General features: G+C 39.7%; 1 protein-coding gene across 1 annotated transcript in view; it reads left to right on the forward strand.

The window, feature by feature from the left end:
• Window positions 1-17,388, forward strand: part of csmd2 (CUB and Sushi multiple domains 2) — a 363,835-nt gene that overhangs the window by 281,045 nt on the left and 65,402 nt on the right. Inside the window, exons 36-42 of the mRNA XM_017453975.3 lie at window positions 1,719-1,815; window positions 8,222-8,326; window positions 9,887-10,005; window positions 10,293-10,362; window positions 12,313-12,429; window positions 13,155-13,364; window positions 14,518-14,706. Of these exons, the coding sequence (XP_017309464.2) occupies window positions 1,719-1,815; window positions 8,222-8,326; window positions 9,887-10,005; window positions 10,293-10,362; window positions 12,313-12,429; window positions 13,155-13,364; window positions 14,518-14,706 (907 nt within the window). The remainder of the gene's footprint in view (window positions 1-1,718; window positions 1,816-8,221; window positions 8,327-9,886; window positions 10,006-10,292; window positions 10,363-12,312; window positions 12,430-13,154; window positions 13,365-14,517; window positions 14,707-17,388) is intronic.

Consider the following 17,388-nt stretch of genomic DNA (forward strand, 5'->3'; position numbering starts at 1 on the left):
AAAAGTTCAAACAGGCTCAAACGTCTGAGCAATTACTGTGAAGAGTAAATGGGGTCAGAAAAACAGCTAAATACAGAAATGTTAGGTCTTTGACAGAGTTTAAAATGATGCTAAAATATTTTAAAAGTGTTTAACAATATTATTACCAACAGTGAAAGCTATTACATAGAAATAAGTACCATACAAGGACACCTCCAAAGAGTAGAAAAGAAATAAACTGCCAGTGATTTGCAAAAAATCAAGCAATTGGCATGAAAAAGTGTTTAAACACACATTGTTAATACAGTATATTATCTTAGACTTTTTTGATATTTTTTGTTGTTTTGTTGAGGGTGTGTAAACTTTTCTTCGCAACTATGTAACTAACAGGAAAATAAAAGCATGTAGAATCTGTGATCATGAGACTGGTAAGGACTGATAGGAAGTGAGGGGTTAAGCAGTAAGAGCAATTGAAAGTTAAATGAAGGCAGACTGTTGGAGTGGAAGATGTCAGTGAGTGACAGGGATAGATATAGAAAATGATATAGAGATGATATAGAAAAGGTAAGGAAGGCCATCTGAGCTCAGATTGATCTCAGTGTTACCTGTCTGCAAAAAGCATCTTTCTTTTTCTGTTACAACCATTCATATGGGTGTAATGCTGATAATAAGATGGACCTGTTGAAATGCAACAGCTTGTTCCAAGGACGATGATATTCTGATAATAGTGTATAGAGATTGTGTTAATGAATTCATTTATATTATTAGTAGTAATAGTAGTAGTAGTAGTAATGGTTATTCTTATATTTAATTGTTATTTAATTAATAATAGTAATATTGAATACTTAATAATAAGTATTCAAGTAGGAGGCACGGTGGCTTAATGGTTAGCATGTGCACCCCACACCGCCTCACACCACCGTGATTGGGGGTTCAAATCCTGCCTCCAGTTTGCATGTTCTCCCCATGCTTCGGAGGTTTCCTCCGGGTCCTACAGTTTCTTCCCCATTCTAAATCATGTGTTGTAGTTTGATTGGCATTTCAAAATTGTCCATAGTGTGGGAATGGGTATGTGTGACAGTGCCCTGCGATGGGTTGACAACCTGTCCAGTGTCCCCCGCCTTGTGCCCCGAGTTCCCTGATGGATGTGTTCAAGTATTAGATAATAATTAATGTTTAATATGTGACCCCTTATACCAAAGTGTTACTGATGTATTTGGTTAAAGAGTGAAGAAGAAAAACAGAAATGGAAGAAGCCTATAATAAAATTTGTGAATTTTCATATGCTCCGTGCTTGAGGCAGACTGTAGAAAAACCCTGCCTATAGAACACTCCTCAAAAAAAAGCTCACATTTTAAAGCTTTTCAACTGACTAGCACAAATAAACATAGCATTTTACTATAGACTGATGAAACATGACAATATCCCAGAGATAGTCATAGGAAACTGTCCATTTCTTTCAGTCAGTTGAGGTGAAAATAGATACCTGCCAAAATATTTACTGGGCTGCACATTGACAGTTCAGTGAGGGGAAATGCTTCTTCCGAGGTTATGCAATGCAGGAAGAAGAGCGAAACTGTTTTTAGATTCCAAGAGCACTCAGTATGCGGTTTAAAGCTATCTGTCTGTCATTTCACCCAAAACTTTTCTGCTCCATGCTGAGAGCTGTGAGTCACCCTCCAATTAGCTGATGCTCCATGCTAACGGAACCTGAATGTGTTCTCTATTGTCTCTGGCAGATCCAGGTGATCAGCTTTGTGACTGAGCAGAACTGGGACTCACTGGAGGTGTTTGACGGGGGTGACAACACTGACGCCATGCTGGGGAGCTTCTCAGGTGGGCCACTCTTTCACACACTGGTTTATTTATTATTGCCAAGCTCAATAACTCACTGCTTTTTCTCTCTGTGGATATTCTATTTCTAAATGAATTCTCTTCATTTCTAATTTAGGTTGCAGTATTACAGAATTTTAAATTCAACTTTTCTTTTATTGTTATTTGGCAACAATTGCCAGGGAAGCTCTATGGCGAAATATATATTTTACATTAAGTGTTGACTACCTAGCATTAACTTTTTAAAGCCTTGGATTATTATTCAGTTATTCATATTAAGCTTTAATATTCAAGTACTAAATTAAACTACTAAGTACATTCAGTGAAACACATAGGAAAGACATGTTGTTACAAGAATGAGGAATGTATATATGGATGCATCTAAAGCGCCTGGGATTTGAAGAGATTAAGTAATATGTTTGTTAATACAAACAACACAAAAGCAGGGTTAGTTTGTCATGAATCCCCTCTCTCAGCTTGCAGAACAATTGCATTTAGTTAATGTTTTGCCATGCACCATTGTTTTACATCTAGTCACGTCTCCACTCCTGTTCTGTCATTGCTTTGTTATCCGAGTGTGTTCTCTTGTACTGTGTTTAGCCCTTAATAAGTTTGTCTACGTGTACTAGGCTTTTTCTGTGTATCCTTGCAAAGTCTTATCATGCTTTATGTCATTAAGTCCAAGCCTTAGCTCTCTTCACTTCCATTCTCCCTGCTAGTTTTTGCTTACAGAGCCCTGGTGCTATAGAAAATTAATGCCTTATGACCAATCAGATTTCAGAATTCAACAAATAATGGTCAAGTCATAATGCAGTAAGTAAGCAAAGCATTAGTTAATGTGGTATTCATTTATTTGTTTATATACTATGAATTCATATTTATTATGTCAGTCAGACCTGGATGGGTGAGCATGCAGGTTTATATTTATTTTTTTAAATAACAAAACAGGCATTCAACCTATTCAGTGTAATTTATTAATTAATATGAAATAGCTATTATTAATGTAGTAGCATGTGTGTTCATATTAACAAATGCATTATGTCCATATTATTTAGTCAACACAATATAAAGTGTTAACAAATTATTCAACTTTTTTAAATTAAGTAGTAAAAAAAGTTAAAGCTGTTATATGAAATACAGTTACACTTTACAGTCTCTGAATATATTTTTAGAAATGAGGTTTTGTTTATTCTTTTAACTTGAATGCAACCTTGGACAAATGTTCAAAGATGTGTAAATATCCCTAGAGAGATGTGTAAATAATATTTGCAGTCTTAAGAAAAATAAAGAGGATAATCATATTGACACTGATTCTGTACTTCAGATTGAGTGTATGTACAGACAGCCTTGAGACACTGCAGGGGGTGAACTTGGTTCCCTTTCAAAGGGAACTCAAATTATCATGCTGTGGGAAGCACCCCTGCGTGTGACCGATTTATGCCTATTTAATGCCTATTTATAGGCCTGCCGTGGTCAGGTGACGTGGCAATTTTGCGCGTCACGTGACTATAATATGGCACCTATGAACCACGTCATCAGCTTTATCATGTTCAGCGAAAGACTGCATGTCACTCACCAAAAAATATTTAATTTCAAGAATCCATTTAAAAATATATATATACACGGACGACACACTTTCTGTATGAAGTGTCTGGTGGTGGAGCATGCCACAGCAGCCCTTGAGAGGGCTGACTGCATGCACTGTGAACACTTTACAATCAGGCAGCTCCATTCATGGCTCGCTGTCTTCTCGGCCGAAGAGAGTTGGATTTCAGAGACTCGCGCATCATGTCCTGGGGATACCATATGGATCTGGAAGAGGAGCTTCTACAGTATCTCACAAAAGTGAGTACACCCCTCACATTTTTGTAAATATTTGATTATATCTTTTCATGTGACAACACTGAAGAAATGATACTTTGCTACAATGTAAAGTAGTGAGTGTACAGCTTGTATAACAGTGTAAATTTTCTATTCCCTCAAAATAACTCAACACACAGCCATTAATGTCTAAACCGCTGGCAACAAAAGTGAGTACACCCCTAAGTGAAAATGTCCAAATTGTGCCCAAAGTGTCAATATTTTTTGTGGCCAACATTATTTTCCAGCACTGCCTTAACCCTCTTGGGCATGGAGTTCACCAGAGCTTCACAGATTGCCACTGGAGTCCTCTTCCACTCCTCCATGATGACATCACGGAGGTGGTGGATGTTAAAGACCTTGTGCTCCTCCACCTTCCGTTTGAGGATGCCCCACAGATGCTCAATAGGATTTAGGTCTGGAGACATGCTTGGCCAGTCCATCACCTTCACCCTCAGCTTATTTAGCATTAGTCATCTTGGAGGTGTGTTTGAGGTCATTATCATGCTGGAATACTGCCCTGCGGCCATGCTCTGCTTCAGTATGTCACAGTACATGTTGGCATTCATGGTTCCCTCAATGAATTGTAGCTCCCCAGTGCCGGCAGCATTCCTGCAGCCCCACACCATGACACTCCCACCACCATGCTTGACTGTAGGGAAGACACACTTGTCTTTGTACTACTCACCTGGTTGCTGCCACACACGTTTGACACCATCTGAACCAAATAAGTTTATCTTGGTCTCATCAGACCACAGGACATGGTTCCAGCAATCCATGTCCTTAGTCTGCTTGTCTTCAGCAAACTGTTTGCGGGCTTTCTTGTGCATCATCTTTAGAAGAGGCTTCCTTCTGGGACGACAGCCATGCAGACCAATTTGATGCAGTGTGCAGCGTATGGTCTGAGCACTGACAGGCTCACCCCCCACCCCTTCAACCTCTGCAGCAATGCTGGCAGCACTCATACATCTATTTCCCAAAGATAACCTCTGAATATGATGCTGAGCACGTGCACTCAACTTCTTTGGTCGACCATGGCGGGGCCTGTTCTGAGTGGAACCTGACCTGTTAAACCGCTGTATGGTCTTGGCCACCGTGCTGCAGCTCAGTGTCAGGGTCTTGCCAATCTTCTTATAGCTTAGGTCATCTTTATATGAAGCAACAATTCTTTTTTCAGATCCTCAGAGAGTTCTTTGCCCTGAGGTGCCATGTTGAAGTTCCAGTGACCAGTATGAGGGAGTGTGAGAGCGATGGCACCAAATCTAACACACCTGCTCCCCATTCACACCTGAGACCTAGTAACACTAACAAGTCACATGACACTGGGGAGGGAAAATGGCTAATTGGGCCCAATTTGGACATTTTCACTTAGGGGTGTACTCAATTTTGTTGCCAGTGGTTTAGACACTAATGGCTGTGTGTTGAGTTATTTTGAGGGGACAGCAAATTTACACTGTTTTACAAGCTGTACACTCACTACTTTACATTGTAGCAAAGTGTCATTTCTTCAGTGTTGTCACATGAAAAGATATAATCAAATATTTACAAAAATGTGAGGGGTGTACTCACTTTTGTGAGATACTTCATCACTTGCTCTGTCCTCCAGGTCCGGCTCTCTACCAGATTTTGGAGCTTGCGCCGCAACTCCTCCTTCTGGTATGGAAAGCCAACCCACCCTCTCTGACTCTGAGGATCCAGAGGAGGAGCCATCACACTGAAAATGTAGAGCAGTTCTCAAGCATATAAAAAGCTGCTTGAAGTAATTGCTATGGCTGTAGAGAAATGTAATTTAGACTGGCCTGGGGAAGAGGAAATGGCTTGTTGCAGGCTGGTTGAGTGCTATCTCCCCAGTGAATATAAAGCTCCCTCACACTGCTGTAAAACTCCCCTTTTTCCCAGAAGTGCATGAAGAAAAATCACGCTTCTGGGGAAAACCATATAGTAGCTGTGTTTATAATCCTGCAACATTGGATTATTTCGGTCATCATGGGGAATGAACAGCATGGGTATTTGGCTATGCCAAAGGTGGAAAGTTTTTGTCAGTGAGTGCAATGTACATTCTGGGCAACTGGAGTGTGGGGGCAGACATCCTGTTCAGGCATGAGCTGAGGCACAGGGATTGGAGGCTCCATCCACAAGTGCTGGATATGGTGGAGTTTTGTCCAAGTGGAACTGGATGTGTTGGTCTCCGAGGAGACAACACAATGCCTGCCGTGGTTCACCCTCACTCCTCCCGCACCACTGGGGCTGGACACCATGATGCACATGTGGCTGAGGTCACGTCTGTACACTTTTCCACCGATCGCTCTGCTCTCACAAATTCTAGCAAGAGTTCACCAAGACCGTCTATGTCTGCCACTTGTAGCACCTAATTAGCCAGCTCAAATATGGTTCTTGGAGATAATATCCCTGCTAGACGACACACCATAGGAGATACCCTGGGGTAGATCCCATAGGGATCTACTGTCTCAAGTCAGAAGGTTGATTTATCACCCTCGGCCAGAACTATGGAAACTGTGGGTCTGATATATTCTGCTCTCTCAACTGAGGTTGTAGAGACCATGTTGAACACTAGAGCACCATCAGGTAAACTGCACAATAGCTACAGACCTGGAGTTCTTATCTGGACATTTCTCAGCAGGGTTGACTCCTTCTACAGTCATGGTTTACGTAACTGCCATTTCGGCCAGCCACATCCTTATTGATGGAGCCTCCGTGAGGCAACATCCTCTAACATTGAGGTTTATGCATGGTGTTAGGCAGCTGAGGCCTGTCTGCAATCCACAAATACCTTCCTAGGACCTGTCTATGGTCCTGGAAAGTCTCTCTTTTGCCCCATTTTAGCCCTCAGAGACAGCCTCAGAGAAGCTTCTGACTCTAAAGGTAGCTCTTCTGCTGGCCCTGACGTCTCTCCAGTGAGTAGGAGATCTACAAGCTCTCTCTGCTGCCCCTTCCTGAATTGAATTTGCCCCTGTATTAGCCAAGGCCTTTCTACATCCTAGGCCGTATTATATTCCTGAAGTGCCTACATCTGCTGCCTAGCCGGTAGTGTTGCAGGCTTTCTGTCCTCCTCCGTTCCTTACACTGTAACAAGAGAAATTGCACCTAATGTTTCCAGTAAGGCCTCTCTGTACTTGTGTCCACCGCTCTAGCCAGTGGCATAAGTTGGGGCAGTTGCTGGTCAGCAACAGTAGAGTTGAAGCAGTGCATCTATAATTGGATAGTGGAAGCAATCTCTGTTGCTTATGAGGCTCACAGTTTTGCTACCCCTGTGGGCATAAGGGCTCATTCCACAAGCAGGGTTGCCTCCTTGAAGGCTTTATCCAAAGGGGTACCCTTACAAGATGTGTGTGCTGCAGTGGGGTGGTCTACGTTACACACATTCATTCAGTATTACAGTTTGGACATGCATTCCACCCCGGGTTGCAGTGACCCTCGGGCTTGGATATTTTTGAACAGGCCGTACCCTCAATATAACGGAGTGGGTATTCTTGTTCCCACAGTGTGAATCTCGCGTAACATTGAGTTCCCTTTGAAAGGGAATGTCTGGGTTATGCACTGTTCTGTGTGAATAGTGTCTTCGCTTCAGATAATAGAGGCTGATGACATGGTTCACAGGTGCCATTTTATAGTCACGCAATGCGCGAAAATGCCACGTCACCTGACCATGGCAGGCCTATAAATAGGTGTGATTTCACACAGACTTCAGATACTGGTCACGCGCAAGGGCACTTCCCACAGCATGCAGCTCACGCAACATCTCATTCCCTTCTCAGGGAACAGGTATACATGTGTAACCCAGACATTTTCTCGGGTTGGGATTTTCTTTTGGCTTGAAAAATTGCAACGCGAGTATAAAAAGCACAAAGCTGATATGTGGGTTAGACACTTTCCACTTGCAAGTAAAACAAAATAAGTCCCTATACATAAGTGGTTCTTGCAGTTGGTTGTTGGGGACCATCAGGGGTCCATGAAGAATAGCCAGAGTCTCAGATTTTTTTCCATTAGTTACAGTGATGAAATCACAACTCATTATTTAGTTATCTTTATCATTGAGTTGTTATAGTCATATATTTTTTGACTGTGGGTTTCCAGGAAATTTATTTTACACTTAAGAGTACCTGTCCACAAAAAGTATGTGAATCCCTGCTTTACACCATAATTAAACATGAAACAAGCAAATATTTAACAATTTCTATCTGTATTTTTAGTTCACGATTAGATATTTGTTAGCCATAGCTGGTGAGGCAGTGGTGTCTCAGTGTTCTTGAGTTCAAATCCCAGGACTGAGTTTAAGTCCGAATATTGTCCCAAATCTACTTCTGGATTTGAAGATCTTCATTCAGATACTGTATTTGCCTGGACTCCTTCCTCACTTCTTAATCACGCTGGACAAATCGTATGTCAGCCTAGGTGAATGAATAAATGTAAATGTTTGCTGTGTAAATGTTTGCAGTGCTAGAATGTTTTTCCTTACCTTTAAAGGCAATGCCTTAACTGCAAATCATGCTCTTACAGCAAGGACATATTTTACTCTCTTTCTCTCTAGGAACCTCAGTGCCAGCACTTTTGAACAGCACATCCAACCAGCTGTACCTGCACTTCTTCTCAGACATCAGTGTGTCAGCGGCTGGCTTCAGGCTGGAGTACAAGAGTAAGAGCAGGAAGCATTCTCCACCTTATCTGCCCATGTATTGATTATATAGTATAGCAGATACATTCTATGACCATGTTGACACTTGACCATCACATCACATCCCCAAATTATTGCCACTAATGTGGAAACACACAATTGTACAGAATGTATTTTATGCTGTAACATTACAATTTCCCTTCACTAGAACTAAAGGGCCCAAACATGTTCCATCATGACAATGTACAGTGTACAAAGTGAGCTCCATGAGGAAATGGTTTGCCAACTTTGGAGTGGCCGCCTGCACCCCAGACCTCTTCACCCGACATCAGTGCCTGACTTTACTAATGCTCTTGTGGTTGAATGTGCAAATCCCCACAGCCTGGATGATAATACTCATTCTCTCAGACATGCTTGTCGTAAAGCAGAGCAGCGATGGAAGCATGATCATTTAACTGTGTCCTTTCAGATTTTTAAAGATTGTCTGTTTAAGTTTCAGAATGCAGTGAAGTCAGCTAGGTCTAGGTATTTCTCTGATTTGATTACTACACATTGTCATAGACCTAAGATTTTATTCACTACGATAAATTCAATAATTAATCTGAGTTGGCAATTCCATGGGGAATCCTCGGCTGAACTTTGTGAGAGATTTTTAATGTTCTTTGCTGATAAAGTAATAGCCATTCGTTCTTCCTTCACTTCACAGTTCTTAGGCTTGTCCCTGAATTCGCTGGCTATACCGGTTTCCTTTAATCATTTTCAACATATTTCTCTTATGGAACTGTGTTATCTGGTTAACCAGATGAAAATAACGTCCACTTCACTTGATGTTGTTCCCTCTGTGATTATAAAAGCAACATTTTCCGAAATTGGCTGAATTGGATGCTGGGGTGGTCCCAAATTGTTTTAAGCATGCTATTGTTCAACCTTTGTTTAAGAAACAGGGTTTGGATGAAGGTTGCTTTAATAATTATTGGCCTGTCTCTAAGCTATCGTTTCTGTAAAAGCTGTTAGAGAAAGTTGTGCAGTCACAATTGAGCCTGTTTTTAAATTCAGGTAAGTTATTGGAATCTTTACAATCTGGTTTCACTGCTTATCAAAGCAGTGTGCTTTGTTAAAAGTGTCAAATGACATTTTACTGGCAGTGCATGCTGGTAAAAATACTGTGTTGATGCTACTAGATCTTACAGCTGCCTTTGATACTGTAGACCATAACATACTTCTTTGGTGCTAAAGTGAACTCAGTTGGGTACTCGCACAATGCTTCAAGTGTGTGCACAGAAAGCCCCTGGTCAGGCAGGGAGACATTCATTAATTTCTTGTTATCTTAATATTGTGTTGTTATTTATTTTTTATCTTTCATGCTACACGTGACACAGACTCAACTGTACAAATTTACCCGAGTGTGTGACAAGTCCAAGTTCGTTCATAATTGGACACGAGTCCGAGACCAGGATCGAGTACCCCAACTCTATTAGGAAATATTATCTGATTCTCACTCAAGATAATTTATTACACAAAATAAATTAACGCTATAAGGAAATCTCTTAATATCTAATATGTGTTCCCTTCCTCTTCCAGCGGTCTCCCTCACAAGCTGTCCTGAACCGGTTATACCTATGAATGGTTTCAAAGTGGGAGAGCGTTTACAGATGAACAATGTCGTGTCCTTCCTGTGTGATCCTGGATATACTTTACAGGTGTGCCAGCTAAGTGTTTAACACTCGATATACATAACGCCTCAAGAGAAGTATTTCTGAAGCTCTGTACAATAGTGTGATGCTTTGAGTGCTTGGCTTTGAGGGCTTGGCTTTGAGGTTCTCTTCTTTTCTCACTTTAGCCAAAAAAACAAGATCAAAGCTCTGTTAAAAATGTACTCTGAATGAAACATGAATTATAAAGCCGTAGAAGTGAGCTGGTATTAAGGAGCTAATGGATTAATCAACAAATGATGTAATCGATTCATTGTAATTTATTTTCTTGGCAGGGAGTGTCACATATCACCTGCATGCCAGGAACTGTGCGGCGCTGGAATTATCCTCCACCACTCTGCATTGGTATGAGCCTTTTTGTTACTTAGATGTTTGAACCCCCGTAACCCAAAATATTTTATAATACTTCCAAATGCTTATTTGAGGGTGATAAACATGACAGACATACAGCACCGTGGATTACATACTTTTTTTCACTTTTTCTCCCCATTTTGGGGAGCCAGTTCTTCCCTAACAAATGACAGCTACCATGGGTGACGCCGAACATGTGCTTGTTTGAACACATTGAAGCCTGCCAACCACATCTTTTCCAAATGATGCGTCACAGGGCAGCGTAAAACACTCAAAGGAAAGCGCTGTCTACTCTCTTCCACATACCTCAGCTCTCAGATGCCCACGCTTGACTAGTTGACAGGGGAGAGAGAGAATGCCATCCCTTGCACCCAGAAAGCTAATTTTGCTCCCTCGGTTCCTGGCCATGGATGATTCCATATTTGACTACTGAAGACAGTCAAATGAATACATATTTTGTTTAATCACATTTTATTGACTACAAGCTGCTATGGTGAGAAACAGGATTAACCCATCAGAATGATTCCCTGTTTCTGTCTGAAAACCAACTATCTACAATCTGAGCACAGGGCTATCGAGGTGATAGACAATAATGAGAAAAAGATGGGCAGAGGTACATTTTACAAGATAAAATGTCCAATGACAAAATTTTCCACTATTATTCCACCAGCTTTTCTCACAACTGTTATAAAGGCTTTTTATGGCATCTTTGTTAATATGGCAAGATTGGTCAACATTACCTCTTGCCTTTAATGATTAAATAACAAATGTGTGCCACTGCTGCTCCTTCTAGTGTCTGCCATCTACACAAAATGCACTTATCGGTATAAATGTATAGTTTTCATTTTAAGCTGGCTACACCAGTGTCGTCTCTGAACTTTTCCACCTTCCACAGAATCACTCACTCAGAAGTTGCTAAAGCCAGGTGTGCTGTGATTCAGCTGTAAGGTATTCATTAAGTCCCCCTGGATTGATAAATACAGGTTCTTCCAATAAAACTATCTTCATGCAAAAAAGTTTGTACCGGCATACCCACAGCTTCTGACAGTAAGGAGTTTATTGCTTTTGCTGCCATCTGTCTGATTCAAATGGAACCCATGTAGTAGTTTATAAGTGTTCGGTTCCATGGTGGCAGGCATGTCATTAAAGAGCCCTCAAGGCCACTCATCTATCAGTCAGCTCTCAGGTGGGACCTTCTTACACCGCAATAACAACATCAAGGCCTTGTGCAAAAGTAAACACTAATCAAACCATGTCCGTTATAGTTACAGTTCCACTACACTGCATGAGTGAATTTGTGTGTGTGTGCGTTAAAAATAAAGCGAGAGAGAGAAGAGGGAACTTGAATGCCATGTCACAATCGCTGTGCATGGCTCTTGACAAACATGAGTAATGGCTGTGACCTACTCTGTACTAATTAGTTCCGTCTCATGCTACGATTGGTGGAACTACTGGAGAGAGTGATGGCTCACACCAGCATAAGCATTTTCCTGAGAGCTTCTGATTGTCCAGGCATGTGGAACAGTATGAGCCTTTCTGTTCTCCATGAGGGATCAAGGACTGTATTCACAGAGCCTTGCCAAGGCTTTAATCAAAGTGATGTTGGAATCAATGAATGGGTTAGACACAGAGCACTAAGAGAAGAGTGTGAGAAGGTGTAGGACTCTCCCAAAAGAAAGTGTAAAATGGGTTTTGAAATCAAAAGCTACAAAGCAGCTTGAGGCCTTTGATGCCTTTGGAAGGTCAGCTAGCACAAATAAGGAAAAAGCATAACTCCTGTACAAAGCAGTTACAGTAGACACATTCTACATTCAACGAAAGACTAACACAATACAAGAGCATGTCACTTCAGACTGATGTTCTACATGTAAATGTTTTTAAAGTATAGCTTTTTGCATATTCCCTCTGATGCATTTTTTTCTGCATTGTCCTCCATTCCTGTAGCACAGTGTGGGGGGATCAGAGAAGAGATGGAAGGAACCATCCTGAGTCCTGGTTTCCCTGGAAACTACCCTAGCAACAGTGACTGCACTTGGAGGATCTACCTACCAGTTGGCTATGGTAAGGACAAGGATACTGAATGCAATCATGACATCCCATTTGGAAATTCAAAAGACACATCTCTTTTGAAAAGTTGTTAATTTTTTTTATACGGAAAACTCCACCCTGAAACACATTTAAAATGTTTATTTATTTATTTATTTATTTATTTTATTGGAATATTTATCGATTCTTTTCCCTTTTTGGTTGATTCCAGTGTGATTCTTTTTTTAATGGCCATTTGTCTGCCACTCTGACATCACGGGGGGCATTTTCTAGTGGAGTTACAAAGGTGTTAAATAGGAGAAAAAAAATCTACATTCACAACCATAAAGGATAATGGTCAGGTTCCATATTTAGCTGGTAAAAACTAAAGTACAAGAGCTTCTTTTTCACTTACCACTTTCCAGCGGAGTTCAATGCCATTGTAATAATAACTTAATTGTAGAATTGGTCGAGAAAGCATACAGTGGATTCAAAGTTCCAGAATGCAATACTATAGTTATGGCAGAGACTATCAGCAGGTTGTCAAACAGCACTGTGGGTAATGTAGGAAACCATTTCTTAAAGACTAGAACTTTAAGGACAGAACAAATGAATCTTTATGGATAGAACAAAATGAAATCAAGCCAAATTGCTCTTAGATTAGCATTCTGCAATCTTGTGCAAGATAAAGAATTCCGAATCTAGTCATATGAAAGTGCTAATTATTACAATTTTTTACATCTTGTGTTTCATTTAAACAGGAGCCCACATACAGTTTCTTAATTTCTCAACCGAGGCGAACCATGACTTTCTGGAGATCAGGAACGGCCCTTTTGACACTAGTACTGTGATTGGCCGATTCAGTGGGCAGGATATCCCGGCATCTCTTCTTACTACGTCCCATGAAACTACAGTGTATTTCCACAGTGATCATTCCCAGAACAAACCAGGATTCAGATTTGATTATCAGGGTAAGAATGTGTGAATGTCTAGAGCACCAAATTTGTTTGAGTGTAAATCTTCATACTTTAAAAAGCATTAAATCTGTATGTCTGACACTAAAAACAGAATATTTATAACAGTACTTCATCAAAGCAAGCAACATTACAAATGTTACAATTCATCACTGTAGTCCAACAGCATGCAAAAACACTCCAACAAAAGAAATTCATTGAATGCCTTTGTTATTTATATTCTTAGTCACTTAACAGGCCTCATTATATAAAGCTGTAAAAATTTACTGGGCCTGAACTGCTTCCGACAGTTATATATTCCGTGAGTCTCATGGCTTAACTCTTAAGTATAACTCTGAAATTAAACTTTATCTCAGAAAGGCCAACCGTAATCGGTGCTGGAATAAACATTTGCAGAATTGAAAAGCGTTATCAATATTTGCATGATTATGTGAACATCATCATGTAAATCAGAGTTCATATTCAGGCTTATCGCGCACTAAAGATGCTTTGATCCATTGAAATCAATTTCCTTAGTCAGATTTTTATCCCTGGCTTGTCTCTCACCCAAACATACAATCTTGAGCATTTGGCATTTTAAAATTAAATTGGTTGTGGTGGGTGTGCAGGGTGTTTTTTAAATTTATTTATTTTTTTAAACCTGAAGTAGGAATCAGATCAGCTTCTGCTATGCTTTTCATAGAATGACTTTAAGGAGTGTTATTAAGATGCCGGTTGCACACCGATATTAAGAATCACTGAATGACCTTAAATTTTGTTATGTAAAATGTTCAATTTGTGAGCAGTCCATAAGAATTCCAGCTGTTTTTTAATGTGATCTGTTTGTGACCTTTCTGAGCCAGGAGTCAGTGACAAAATGGTTCATTACCAGCGTGCATTGTTATTTAAAAGCCTCGGTCACCGTCTCCGTCTCAGCTTTGTAAAAACTTTGGATTGAATTGTACTTCTGAAAAGGCATTAAACTTCCTATATAGTCAGTCCCTTCAGTTGATCAAAAATAGACATCTACTGTGTATAGAGCCATATTGATATTGACTGCAATCACAAAAACATTATTATAGGCGCACCAGTCCAATCTTGGACTCTGACAAGCTGTGTTTTTGATGGACTTTTAAGATTGCTTGTATTTCTGCTTGCCTTTGTTCCTTAGCATATGAGCTCCAAGAATGTTCAGACCCAGAGCCTTTTCACCATGGAGTGGTGGTGGGTGCTGGGTACAATGTAGGCCAGTCCATCTCCTTCGAGTGTTACCCTGGATATCAACTAATGGGTCAGTCCATTCTCACCTGCCAACATGGTACAACCCGCACCTGGGATCATCCCTTTCCTCGGTGTGAAGGTACAGTAGATTCAAATTTTAATCTTGATGTTCAGAAATGAATGTAAATACTGTTTGTGCTTTATTTTTCAAAATTGTGCAAGTTGGAATCAAGGTACCACATTGCTATAAGGTCTATTTTTATGCATATATTCATATTTATAGCTTCAAGATGTAAGATTCTATATTTTTTGTAGAAAAATGCAATTCCAAGCTACTTACAGGTTGTTCTACATTCCTCCACCGGTGCTATCTCCATTGTTGTTCTAGTTAGCATCGAGAGAATCATAGAAACAAAACATATGCATACAAAAAAACCATGCAAGAGATTTGGCAGAAAGTGATACAACAATGTTAGGAAACTTGCCTCGATTATCAATCCAGCATATAACTGTAGGTAGCATAGCTTTGTTTTCATCAAAAATTTAATTAATGGTCTAGCAACTCATAACAATTGATTTGGGATTATGTTAACACTTTACTTTCATGACAAATTGCATAAGCCTATATATGTAAATATTTCTAAAAGCATATACCAACAAGTATTGTCTGTCATAAAGACTGCATTTGTCACTGTTTCCATGTTGACATAACACCTGTGTGATAGATGGTAAAATAAGATTGTGTTATGACACTTTGTGGGCTAACTTACATTGGAATCCTGTAATCAGATTTATGTTTATTGTCAATAAGAGTGAGTTTTAACATTTGTACACTAAGATACAAAATCAGTTTCTATAACAGCTCACAGCATCATAACACAGTATTTTGTCAACAGAAATCACAGAAAAAAATGTTTTAATTCAATACCAAAATAATCTAAACAATCATTATGCAAGTTTAATTAAGCCTTTATATATTTGTATGCATATTTATGTCAGGTACCATGCAGCCATATGAACACTGCTCTTAAGGAAAGTGTGATCATGGTTCTTATGGTGCATATAACTGAGTATATAACTGAGTATATAACTGAGTATATAACTGAGTAATTCCACCCAGGACTCCAGGGAATCCATAAATATAAAACCACCATATTTTGCTACAGTCACATCAGCAGATTTTTTTTGGATGAAACAGAAAGATGCTGCATGCACTGAGATACTGGTGCAGGACCTCAAGGCATGCTGGATTGGCTGAGTGCTTACATAGCAAAAACAAGTTTTCAAAGACCAGACGGATGCTTTTCCATGTCAACACTGAGTCAAGTGCACAGTCCGACCATTTTCTGCCCCAGCGGGTATATTTTTGACACATTTTCCCAGTAGTGTTATACCAATACTGTACTCTGTTGTTGTTATTATTGTTTGTTATTTATTTAATTTATTCACCAGGCTTACAAATATATATCTACACCCTTTTTTCATCACCTTAGTTTTTTTTAGATCCCTATAGCGTATATACAGCCACAATAACAAACACGATACAAAGTATTTGTTAACACCAAGGAAAAAAACCCTTTTAATCAGCAATGTGATTGACTGTACATGACGTGAGAAGCAGATGCATGTTTTTTATTATATTTCTGGTCATGCACATGTCCACCATAGCTCTTAACTATAAGTTTATTTTGCTGTCACAGATGATAATCACACATCATAAGGGAATTCTTTGGTCGTGAGGCAGTTTTAAAATGCATAATGTGACATGCTCACTGGTCCTAATTTAGTACCATTGAAGCCAATGACAGTTGAAGTTTTGGCAGTGTCTGAAATTTTTTATTAAAATCTCTGCTGTGGCCGCTGTTACAATGTTTGCCTAAAAGCCACCAATAAATAGTTATTAAAAAATAAATTAATAAACAAATAACACCAATAGGAGAACAACCTAGGATAATGTGAGACACAATTGAGAGTTCTATATACAATAATGACGATGGAAAAATGTAAATGAGACATGTTAATGGACAGAGAGAAAATAATAGCTTGGATTGTGCTGATTGATGACATAAGAAGAGCATAGTAATTTTCTTTAATCACAGGTCTATCAATAGACCTTCACTGTATAATCTTACATGGAGAGCACATGTTATTTCAGTATTTTATAGAACTCAACCACTATTTTAGTATATACTCAAACACGATTGAGATCATCTTATTCAGGGTGACAAGTAATAATCTTAAAAGACACATTTAACTTTTGAGACTCCGTATTACATTCAAGAGAATATTGGTTTTGTGTATGAAGGACTTACATTGCATTGAGGTTTTGAAAGGAAGTTGGTGCTTGCTTTAGAACTTCTGTAGTTTATGTACTTGCTTTGTCAGTCCTGGGCGTCCCTTGTGTGTTCAAAATGAAACTTGAAAGACGTAGTATGACACTCAGCACATCTAAACTTAGATGCACTATCCAGAAAAGGTTGCAGTATTTATCATTGGACAAATCAATAGCAATTGGCACAGTTCAAGCATTACTGCATTTCACCCTTGGTCTTTGCGTATTGATCAGAAACATTCTGAAAATGCTTAGAGCGCACTTAAGAAGTAAGTGACAAATTTGATAGCTGCTAGAAGTCAACGTAAGCCATCTCTCATCCTTTCTCAGTCTCTCTCTCTCTCTCTCTCTCTCTCTCTCTCTCTGCCAGACTTAGTTTGATGGACAGGCCCTCACATCGCCTTACACACTCTCCGTAACAGATTAGATTCAGGACTTTGCTCTGTGTGTGCTGTCATGTACTACACTTCCTCTACTGCGCATGACAAG

The sequence above is a fragment of the Ictalurus punctatus genome, chromosome 24 (genome assembly GCF_001660625.3).
Source record: "Ictalurus punctatus breed USDA103 chromosome 24, Coco_2.0, whole genome shotgun sequence".
Lineage (NCBI taxonomy): Eukaryota > Metazoa > Chordata > Actinopteri > Siluriformes > Ictaluridae > Ictalurus > Ictalurus punctatus.